The sequence below is a fragment of the Ochotona princeps genome, chromosome 2 (assembly GCF_030435755.1).
Source record: "Ochotona princeps isolate mOchPri1 chromosome 2, mOchPri1.hap1, whole genome shotgun sequence".
In the NCBI taxonomy this organism is placed as follows: Eukaryota; Metazoa; Chordata; class Mammalia; order Lagomorpha; family Ochotonidae; genus Ochotona; species Ochotona princeps.
In genome coordinates this window covers 76,295,063-76,307,018 of record NC_080833.1, presented here as the reverse complement: position 1 = coordinate 76,307,018, position 11,956 = coordinate 76,295,063, and the positions used below count along the sequence as shown (strand labels likewise).

The following is an 11,956-nucleotide window of genomic DNA, read 5'->3' as shown; positions in this document are numbered from 1 at the left end:
GCTTTACCAGAGCTCTAGTTCAAACTTTCGTTGCTCCACTTGTGATCCAGCTCCCTGCCAATGTGCCTGTGAAAGCAGCAAATAACATCAAGTACCTGGGACCCTGTCTCCCGTACGGGCCATCTTGAGGGTTTTCAGCTCACGGCTTCGCCCTGGTGCAGTCCTGGGAACTATCGTCATCTGGGGTGTGAATCAGCAGATGGAAGATCTCTGTCTCTCCCTTTGTGTAGCTCTATTTTTTTTAAGGTTTAGTTATTTTTATTGGAAAGTCAGATACACAGACAGAAGGAGAGGAGAATCTTTCATCTTGTAATTCACGCCCAAGTGGTTGCAACGCCCAGAACTAAGCTCCATCTGGGAACTTTTGGGTCTCCCACGTGGGTGCAGGTCCCAAGGCTCTGGGGCCACCCTTCACTGCTTTCCCAGGCCACAAGCAGGGCACTGGACGGGAAGTGGCGCCAATAGGACATGAACTGTCACCCACACAGGATCCCAGCATATGTAACACCAGGATTTATCCACTAGGCTACCGTGCCGGGCTCCACCTCTTCCACTTCTGCATTAAATTTTATTTAACAGAGCTACAGGCAGGGCTAGCCAGTTCACGTCACGACTGCTCCACTTCCCTTCCAGCTCCCTGCTTGTAGCCTGGGAAAGCAGTAGAGGATGCCAAAGCCTTGGGACCCTGCACCCATGTGGGGGACCTAGAGGAAGCTGCTGGCTTCAGGTCAGTTCATCTCTGGCCATTGCAGCCACTTGGGGAATGAGCCAGCAGATGGAAGAGCCTTCTCTGTCTCTCTATAAATCTGCCTTTTCAATACAAATAAAATCAATTTTTAAATCATCATCTGCTAATTTTATACTCTATTTTGAATGCGTAGTTTTATCAACCATTAATATAAAACACAATTTTAAAAACAGAGAATTTTAAAAAGCTTACTTCTTGACTCTAGTCTAAAAAACACACCTGGCCACGCAGAACGCCTGCATCACACAGCAGTGTCTGAGTCGGACTCCCCGATCTGGTTCCTGACTCCAATCCCCTGCTAACGCAGACCCGTGGGCAGCAGTGATGACTCTTCTGCCAAGGTGGACTGGGATTACAGCTCCTGCCTTCAGCCCAGCCAGCACAGCATAACACAGCCTTTTTAGGCTTTTAGGTAGCGAATCAGTTGACGGGACATCTTTGTCTCATTCTCAAACAAATGGAATCTGTTTTTAAAGGCTACATTTTTAAAAACATGACAAAGAACTAACACAACTGCAAAAAGCTTATTTGTATTCAAATGTATTTTCAGGAAGATTTCAAGATTTGACACAGGCACAGAGAAAAGGAACAAATGAAACAAGTATAAACAAGGTCAGTTTACAGACTGACCTCCATTTGAAATGCTTAAAAAAAATATTTAGCCATAGTTTTAAAAAATATGATGACCAAGAAAATTTCTTCAAGTCTTCGATTATTAATACTTTTGAACTGAATTCATACATTAAGGCAAATCTTGATTTGTAAATAGTCATTTAATTGATGAACTGTTTCATTTAAATTGCTAATCCAGGGAGAAAGTTTTCATAAAAAACATTTTATTGCTACAAAGGGAAACATGGTCACAAAAAGCCTTTAAGCGTATCTTAACGCAAATTACTATTCAATGTCCAATGCAGTAAAAAAATACACAATCAGAGCACAAAATACTTGCCCAATTTCTCTCTTCTAGGGTAAGTATTCAAAAAATTAATGCACACTTGAATATTCACTCCCAAGAGCAGCTTTTGAGTTCAAATGATTAGAACAGATACACTAACAATACGTATCTAGATTCATCTTAACATCAATAAAGTAATAAAAATCAAGCTTAAAAATTATACAAACAATTTATCAGATCTGTTTGGTAGCTATAAAAACTAAACTAAAATAGTCTTACCTTCATTTTATTAAACAAATGTCAAACATTTAGAAATGATATAAAACAAATTTTAATGTGTGGAATGCATGCAACATGAATATTAACTCATTTTAAAATATTAAATTCTTACCCTTTTCCATATTAGCACTGATTTAAAGCTCTTTTTAAATCTAATGCTTTACATTTAATTTTCTTCAAGCTATTCAACAGTGAAGTCAATAGGCTCTTCCTTTGCTTCTTCCCCTCCCTCCTCTTCCCCCCCTCCCTCCTCTTCCCACGCTGCCCCCACTGCTCCAACTTCCTCTACTGGTTCAGCTTCTCCCACATCCTCTGCAGCTTCGGCTTCCTCCACGTCCTCTGCTTCTTCCTCTGCTTCTTCCTCTTCTTCATCCTCCTCTTCCACAGGTTCATCTATCTTTTCTTCATCTTCATCATCTCCTTGCTGATCTTGAGAATGGTCTTGAATTTCAAAAGGATTCTCACCCTAAAAACATAAGAAATAGCTTTTAAAACCAGAATATCTATTTTGCATCCATAGAATTTTTCCTTGTTGTACCATGGAAAATAATTATTTGAACAGACTCTTCCATTAAATATTTACTGAGTGCCTACTTACCTACAATGTAAGTCATTATATTCTATAAACTGGAGGTCTTAAAAGTCTATATTTCCTTAACTGAAGTTCTGAAATCATGCATTAAATGGAAATGAAAATCAAGTACCTTGTCTTACCTACTAGATACCATGCCTTACTTCTAATTAAAAATAAGCAAACAAAAACAGACAAATCATTAATTCAGTGTAAACATTAACAGGTACAACATTTTAACATTCAAGTTCCACACCCAGAACAAATTTTATATACGACTGACCATCAGAGCAGTTTCTTAATGCATTAAGAAATGAAGAGGCAGCAAGGCCTATTAAGAAAGAACTGTGGGTCCAGCGGCATGGCCTAGAAGCTGAAGTCCTCGCCTTGAAAGCCCCGGGATCCCATATGGGCGCCAATTCTAATCCCGGCGGTCACACTTCCAGTCCAGCTCCTTGCTTGTGGCCTGGGAAAGCAGTCGAGGACGGCCCAATGCTTTGGGAACCTGCACCCGTGTGGGAGACCCGGAAGAGGTTCCAGGTTCCTGGCATCGGATCGGCGTGCAATGGCCGTTGCGGCTCACCTGGGGAGTGAATCATCGGACAGAAGATCTTCTCCTGTCTCTCCTCCTCTCTGTATATCTGACTTTGCAATAAAAAAACAATAAATCTTTAAAAAAAAAGAAAGAAAGAACTGCAACTGATTTTACACCATAGGGTGAAGCAGACAGAATGTGTAGGATGAAGCAGAGTGGTAAGTAAAGAACTACTACTGAAGGACTACCCTAAAAGCCCTGAAGAGAGATGTGTTAAACATGTGGTGCCAGCATTAACAGAGTACAAAAATTGAAATTAGGAAAGGGAATGTAGGTGAATGTTAAAAATATATTTAGAATTACAGACATCTAAAAGTTTACCAGGCAGCCATGATACAAAGAAAATCCCAAGACTTGCACATATAAAGCGCACAGGAAAAAAATATAAATAGGATAGCTCTGAAGAAGGACTGAAAAAGCAGAAAACAGGGCTGAGGATAAAACTGAAAATGTCTACACTTGGGGGCAGAAAAAAAGAGGAGACACTTGGTGCAGGAGGAAAACCAGGATAGTAAAATACCATCTATTAAAACTGCTTCAAAAAGAAGCTATAAACAGTGTCATATGATGGAAACAGGATTGAAAAATATGTCATTATTAAAGCTGCATGAGGCTTCTTGGAGACTGTACCATCTGACTTGTTTATGTTTAAAATAATAATGCTCAATTCTTTAAGGACCCTCAGATGTGATAATTGGGTCACTGGCAATTTCAAATAGATGATACAATTGGAAGTTAGATGGCAGCACTATCTAAGACCTATCCTTACAATTTCCCAAGAAACTCTCAAAATACACTTATGTACTGGTCCCACAATGATTTTAAGCAACATTTTATCTTTTGTCTCAATCCCTGCACTGAGAGCAAGAAATTCCAACCATTACGGGGAAAAGGTCTTTACTTACAGGGAAGGTACTGAGTAAAATTGCTCATGTGATGTATTTGAATTTCATAAAGGTTTATTACTACTTACTATGACCATTCAAATATGGCAATACTAACTAAAAATCTTCTGTCCTTAAACCTTACCTTAACAAAACGTTCATAGCGTGCTTTCACTATAGGATTATTTAAAATGCTTGTAGCAGTTAAGACACTCTCTCTTTTTATTTGTTCCTTATAAGCCTATAAAAAAACAAAGCACAATAAGAATAAATGAAAGACATGCCATGATCTTCTAACAAACCAAGGTAAAGAGCAATAATAGGTAGATACTGTGACATAATCTAAATCACTAATGGATTAAAATAAGGCACATTCAATAAGCTGACCAGCTTTAATGAAAAATATTTAATCCACACACTAAATACTGTATACTCTTCCTTTTCACTCATCTACTTTCTCCTCTTCCAATTACTGAAATTTTTCAAAGATTTTTTTTTCTATTTGAAAGGCAGATTTACACACAAGAGAGAAAAGAAAGAGATTAGATCTGATGTTCATTTCCCAAATAGCTGCAGCTGATATGATCTGGAGCCAGGAGCTTCTTTTGGGTCTCCATGGGTGCAGGGGCCTGAGAACTTCAATAGCTTCTGCTGCCTTCTCAGGCAACTGGCACAGAGCTAAACTGGAAGTGGAGCCAACCGTGACAAGAACCAGCACTCAACTCACAGAGGATGCTGGTGTTGCAGGAGTGAAGAGTAGTTAACTAAGTGGGCCACCTGCATCAGTCCTCAATCACTGATTTTCATGTTATCAAAAACTTTTTTATGCCATAAGTTACCAGTCTTTCTCTGGATTGCTGTTACTGCCAGAGTGTATTATATAAAGACAGCAAAATGAAATGTGATTGCCAAAAAGGTGTCAGAGAGGAATTTTTAAGACACAAGACTATAAAAAAAGTACTTAAAGGAGTCATAGGTTAAAATGAGGTTCACTCTATACAAAATATCTATTTCAGCATACTCTACCTAATCTGAGAATGTCAATTTGCTTTTCAAACAGTTGAATTTTTCAATTTGCTTTTCAAAAGAACAAGTTTCTCACAACACAAATTTGTATTGTTTAAAACAAATCTGACGACGGCCCGGCACAGTAGTCTAGTGGCTAAAGTCCCCGCCTTGCACGCCCAGGATCCCATACAGGCACCAGTTCATGTCCCAGTGGCCCCACTTCCCTGTTTGTGGCCTGGGAACCCAGTCGAGGGTGGCCTAAAGCAGTAGGACCCTGCACCCACATAGCAGACCCCGTAAAGAGGTTTCCGGCTCCTGGCTTAAGATCAGCTCAGCTCTGGCCATTGCGGTCACTTAGGGAGTAAACCAGTGAACAGAAGATCTTTCTCTCTCTCTCTCCCCCTCTGTATATCTGACTTCGCAATAATAATAATAACAATAATTTTTAGAATTGACTAAGTAAAACTAGCTAACACAGAAGCAGAAATATGTTAATAAAACAGTCCACTACTGCCACAGTGGGTTAAACAACCACACACAAAACTGGTATCCTATCTGAGAGCCAGTGGCTGACTGACTTCAAATTCAGCTACCTACTAATGCACCTAGGAAAGCAGAGGAAGACTGAAAGTTATGTGGGCTCAAGGAACCCCTGTGGAAGATCCTGGTGGAGTTCCAGGGTTCCCAGCTTTAACCTGGTCCAGCCCTGGTCACTGAGGCGATTTGGGAAGTGACAGTCAACAGATGAACTCTCTGCCTTTTCATCTCTCAGTTACTATTTCAAATAAATAAATCTTGGGGGGGGAAGGTGGTAAAAGTATCAAGAATATCCTATTTATTAACTATAACAGTATTAAAACTGATAATTCTAGTTTTCAAGTTTATTTAACCTAGTCTTCAAAAAAACCAAGTTATAATCAAATGTTTACTTTCCTTTTTGTTTTAACACCCACATACTCTAAAAATTATACTGTACCAACTTTAAAGAAAGTAAATGCAAATGCAAAAAAGTCATCGTCTCATCCACGCCCCCCCCACCCTAATCGGTGGTCCACATGGACATACATCCTTCACAACTATATTAACTTCATCAAAAATTAACTTGTTGAAAAAAAACCAAGTAGTGTAACAGTTGCCTCCATACCTTAAAAATTACATAAGAATGACTGTCCATCTTTTTTATAGATATGCAAACTTAGACAAAGCATCTTAGTTGCTAATCAATACATTTTACTACTGAACGGGAATTCAAAGTCTCGCTCCAGAGCCAACAATCCTAACTTTTGCACCATATGGCCTGAAGATACTTAAAATGATTCATATTTTAGATAAATAAGATTGTCTACAGATAGGCATGAAACAATGGCCTTAGAACAAAAAGAATTGAAAGACAATTCAACAATTTACAACTTAAGACTAATCAATAGTTACCTGTTTCCCCTTGATATGATCAGGAGACTTCAAATGCTGCTGGACTGAACTGTGTAACGCAGGAATATAGACACTGCAAGCACTGCAATGAACAGTCTCCACTTTCATCATGTGATCATCTGCAGTGACACCTTCAAAAAGAATCCAATTGTTAGCAGCATGCGCTGGGGCAGGCAGTGCGATGCAATGGCTTAAACTGCTGCCTGGGATGACTGCATTCCATATCAGACTGCTAGATCAAGTCCCAATACCATTCTAGGAGGCACCAGGAATGTCAAGTGCTTGGACCTCTGACACCCAAAGGATGGACAATTTTTCTCTGCTGTCAGACCTTTAAACTTGATGAAAGTAAGAATTCTGAAAAAAATCAATCACTCTTTTAAAAAAGACCCATATATTCTGATTCATAAGATTCAAGGTTTCACTAGCTTCCTTGATTATTCTACCCTTTTTTCCAAAAAAGGATCAGAGAATAGATGTGAATTTTTCCATCATATAATAAATCTACATAGAGAGCTTTAAAAATATATGTGTAACTAATCAAATCATAAAGACACAGACATTTTGCCTGAGTGGCTGAGTTCTGACTCCATTCTCAATTCCCACTTCCTGCTAACATGCATACAGGGAGGCTGCAACTGACAGCTCAAGTAGTTGGGTTGCTAACACCCACCTAGGAGTTTCTAGCCCCTGGCTTTAACCTGATGCAGGCCCATCATCGCATGTATATATGTAGTGAATTAAATACAGGCGCATATGCACACATGCATACACTCCGCCTCTCAAACAAGTATCTTAAAATTCTAATATCTAATTGAAATGTCTTTCTTCATCATGTTATATAAACATGTTCTGTGGCCTATAATTATCCTTTCAAAAGAATAAGATAAAAGGAAAGCAAATACTGATTGTTTAGATAAAATAGGAAATTCTGTGATTATAAACATATACTGTAAACCAAAGGGGAAAAGGTATCATTCAGATTCATAAAGAATATTCGATTAATCTGTAGCATCCTGAAAATGTACCACAAAATGATGGCATAGTGGAGTTAAGCCATTCATTCTGCAGGAGTGCTGCTTTGAGTCTCCGCTGCTCCACTTTCAATCCAACTCCCTGCCATTATGCTCGGGAGGAGTAGAAAACGGCCTTAGTTCTTGGGCCCCTCTACCCAAGAGGGATCCAAATGGAATTTCAGGCTGCTGGCTTTGACTTAGCCCAGCCTTGGCCACTGTAGTCATTTGAAGTGTTAGCCAAAATATGAAAGATCTCTCTTGCTCCGTATTGCTCCCTAAGTAAATAAATTTATGGCAAAGGAAAACAAAATTAATCAAGTTTATTATAGGTAAAGATACAAAAATATGAAAAGGAAAGGAATGAGAGAAAAACGGTACTTTCTGGGAATTGTAAGGAATCAATACGGCTGGGTATTACTTAGTACCTTGAAAAAAAAAAAAGGAGAAAGAGGGCCTACATCATGAATAGTTTTCTGTTATGCCTAGGTATTTGAACCCTGACATGCAGTAAGCTCCTAGAGTAAAATTAGAGGTTAGAATGGAGTTAAAAAAAAAGGAGCTGGGAAAATATTGCAATTGTCATGAACATAGATAAGGATCTGAAAAAATGTAATGCTTAAGAAATAGATTATAAACAGATGTAAAGATCTGGTAAATAGTTTTGTTTCATTACTTTTGCTTTGTCAAATAAAAGCAAGTTTATAGGTCAAGAGAAAAGAAAAAGACTGAAAATCAGAGTTCAGTATTTTTCACCCAGAGGAAAAGATGATTTTTCCTTTAAACTGAAGTGATGGAGATAATTGGTATGTAGTGATAAATTTGCAATATGAAAACAGGAAATAACAGGTTCATTTCTAGTAACTAATTTTGGGGCTACAGCAAGTGTAACAGTAACATATACCCACAAGGTTTATCATTTAGATTAACACTTATTGGGAAATACAAAATGTCCAGGTAAATTTCTAAAACTTGCTTAAACACTTACCTTCCATAATATCTTTTTCAATTATTTTGATTATTTCTGGTTGACTACTTGCCTGTTGCTTACGAAGAGATGTTTTCTTGAATTTATTTACCATGCATTCCTAAAAAACAAAACAGAATCCAGTTTCCAATATTCTTATCCTCTGAAGGAAAAACATGGTCTTGAAGGATCTTAAACCTAGTTGAAGAGATTACTAGAAATTTATCAAAATTATTCCGTTTTCAAATTGTATTCTAGGCATACAAAGACAGCAAAGAGAACTGCAAAAGGAGAGGCTACTGGCATAGCAATCAAAACACAGTTTAGGAACCCTGCATTTCATGTTAAGAGTATCTAGCTTCAAGTCCCTGCTCTGCTTTCAATTCTTGCTTCCTATGAACACACACCTAAGAAGGGGCAGTAATGGATCAAGTAACTGGGTTCCAGTAATCTCTGTGGGAGACTTGGCTTGAGTTCCTGGCTTCAGCACAGACTAGCATGGCTGCTGCAGGCACTTCAGGAGTGAACCAACAGGTGTAAGATATGCACTCATATTCTGTCTCTATCCATCCACTTTTTTTTTGAGATTTTTTTTTTTAATTTTTATTGGAAAGTCAGATACACAGAGAGGAGGAGAGACAGAGAGCAAGATCTTCCGTCCAACGATTCACTCCCCAAGTGACCGCAATGGCAGAAGCCATGAACCAGGAACTTCCTCTGGGTCTCCCACATGGGTGCAGGGTCCCAAGGCTTTGGGCCGTACTTCACAGCTTTCCTAGGCCACAGGCAGAGAGCTGGATGGGAAGTGGAGCTGCCGGGATTAGAACTGGCACCCATATGGGATCCTGGCGCATTCAAGGTGAGGACTTTAGCCACTAGGCCACCGTGTCGGGCCCTCCACCCACATTTATAAATAATTTACATGCCTTTCCCCCCTATTTTTAATCTTATCATACAATTCCATAGGCTAACATGCACTTTTCAATTGCTTAAAAAAAAAAAAGAGCTAGGGCCTGGCACAATAGCCAAGCAGCTCAAGTCCTTGCTTTCAATGTGCCAGGATCCCATATGGGCACTGGTTCTAATCCCGGCAGCCCCACTTCCCATCCAGCTCCGTTTGTGGCCTGGGAAAGCAGTCGAGGATGGCCCAAAGCCTTAGGATGCTGCACCCACGTGGGAGACCCAGAAGAGGCTCCTGGTTCCTGACTGGCTCAGCCCCAGCTGTTGTGACCGCTTGGGGAGTGAATCATCAGACAGAGGATATTCCTCTGTCTTCCCTCCTTTGTATATCTGACTTCCAATTAAAAAAAAAAAAAAAAAAGTAAGGAAGAAAGAAAGAACTATAGGGACCTGCATTATGGCACAAAGGTTTGTGCATGCCACTGTCTAAAGGCCAGCATCCCATACAGCCTTTGGTTTAACTCCCAACTGTCTGATGTAGCCGCCTGCTAATGCACTTGGGAAGGCAGCAAGGATGACCTCAGTGCTGGCTGAAATTCTGGCTCTTGGCTTCAGCCTGGCCCACTGCTGGCCACTGTGGCCATCTGAGACGTGAACCTGCAGATGGAAGTGTTCTTATGCTTGTACTCTTTTCAACCCACCCAAATCACTCTTTCAAATAAAACAACTTTAACAAGAAAAAGCTAGATAAGTCAGAGGACAGCTCAGGGCAGCTGGGTATTTAAGTCACAAATGATGATTAAAGCATGTAAGAAAGTACAGAGAAGAAATTTTAAGGGAATTTTATTTAGAGGGTTGAGATCTGAATAATCAGTTATTTCTAACTTGCTAGTAATCTCATCACTTCTGCCAAAATTCAGTTATTTACAATTAGCAATCCATCAAGCTCAAGTCCCTGCTTTTGGCATTCCTACCACTTTCTCATTCTTCTAATATATATACTTCTATATTCCTGGCATCTCCATTATACTGAATCATCTAAGTGTGAATATATTACATTTCTAATTATTTAGTTTGCTGATACTGTGTTTCCAGTACCTGGCATAGCATCACTCAGATATCCAATAAACAATGTTAAGCTGATGATCACTTACTGATAATATGGATACTGAACAAACACTGGACTTTGAGGATCTCCATTTAGACGACCTCATACTGTCACATTACTGCTCTGAGCGTTGACCTTTCATGGTAAACAAGAGTTGGTATGAGGCTCAACTGAATAATGAAAGTACCCACTACCATCCTACCTATACAGTAGGTGTTCAATAGATGGTATTTGAATCTACAGCACTAAATCATGGTCAGGAGAATCTATGTGCTGGATATCTATTCCAGAATTACCATGAAAACTGCAAAATGACTAATAAAATAATAAATCCAAATTCTATTATATCAGGATTCACATCTAACTATGGGTTAACTTTTCAATAATTCTTTAAATAACTAAATTTCCAGAAACACAATGAAACAAGGAAAACTGAAGCAATTTACATCAGATAAAATGTATATCCTTTAGAAAATGCTACTCACATGCAAAAACTCCATAACTACTTTATCAAACTTGGTTTGTTTCTGAATATGATCTAATGTTTCCTGATGTGAAGAACTTTCCAGATGTAGTTCAATGTCTTTTTCTTCAAATGTTCGAAATTTACAAAATGAACATGTGAATGCCATTCTGAAATGAAAAAGTTTTTTCTTTAAAAATTATCTTGATTTTTAAAAATATACCACTGAAACTACTTTTTACCAGCACAAGTGATTTCCTTTCCTCTATTTTTTGATTAACATGAAGTTAAGCTAAGTCAGCAAAACTATTCTTACTTTATCTCTCTGGGTGGAAAAGTCATTATTTCACCTTTGTATTTCTGGTTCAGCTTCAAGCTTCTCGGTAAGAAAAATGGGATCAATGGATCTATTAAAACACACTTCTAAACCCAGACCATTAAAAGCAAACCTTGTGAAGTTCTCACATTCCAAAGTTTTACAACTTATTTCATTGCTTCACCCTTAAGATTTTCAACCACTAATGTACCACATATATACAAAGTCAGGTGGCTCACCAGACAACCATAATTTATTCCTATGGAGCTGCTGGGTGATCAAATCCTGGCTCCTAATGACCACTGTAGGTGACTAACAGCTCTAGCATGGAAAAATGCAAATGAGAGGATTACAAAAGTTCACGGAAATGAAATGGAAGCCAAGTTTATGGGGGCCTGTGTTGTAGCCTAACAGGTTAAGGCACGTCAAGTACTGGCTACTCCACCTCCAACTGAGCTCCCTGCTAATGCATTGGAGGATGTCCCAAGTGCTTGGACCCCTGTACCCATCTGGGAGAGCTGGAGGAAATTCCTTGCTCTTGGCTCCTGGCTTAAGCCTGGCCCAGTTTTGGACAACTCAGCCATTAGGGAGATGAACTAGGAAATGGAAGGGATCTCTCAATTCCTCATGCTAACTCTTTGAAATAAGATTTCTTTTTAAAAAGGTAACTTTATTCTGGAACAAAAAATGTTTACATCAATGTATATCTCAAGACCAAGTGAGAGTATCTTAAAGATTTAATTTTTATGGAAAGGCAGATAGAGAGGGAGAGACA

At 39.0% G+C, this 11,956-nt stretch overlaps 1 protein-coding gene across 3 annotated transcripts in view; it reads right to left on the bottom strand.

Annotated features, from left to right (window-relative positions):
• Positions 1 to 1,271: 1,271 nt before the first annotated feature.
• The window catches only part of LOC101521942 (DBIRD complex subunit ZNF326-like), a 30,571-nt gene continuing 19,886 nt past the window's right edge, over positions 1,272 to 11,956 (bottom strand). For all 3 annotated transcript variants that reach the window (XM_058659055.1, XM_036494271.2, XM_058659053.1), the window contains 5 exons: positions 10,888 to 11,035; positions 8,416 to 8,515; positions 6,415 to 6,545; positions 4,121 to 4,216; positions 1,272 to 2,391 (listed from right to left, as the gene is read on the bottom strand). In XM_058659055.1, coding sequence (XP_058515038.1) covers positions 2,107 to 2,391; positions 4,121 to 4,216; positions 6,415 to 6,545; positions 8,416 to 8,515; positions 10,888 to 11,035 — 760 coding nt within the window. In that variant the 3' untranslated portion in view covers positions 1,272 to 2,106. The remainder of the gene's footprint in view (positions 2,392 to 4,120; positions 4,217 to 6,414; positions 6,546 to 8,415; positions 8,516 to 10,887; positions 11,036 to 11,956) is intronic.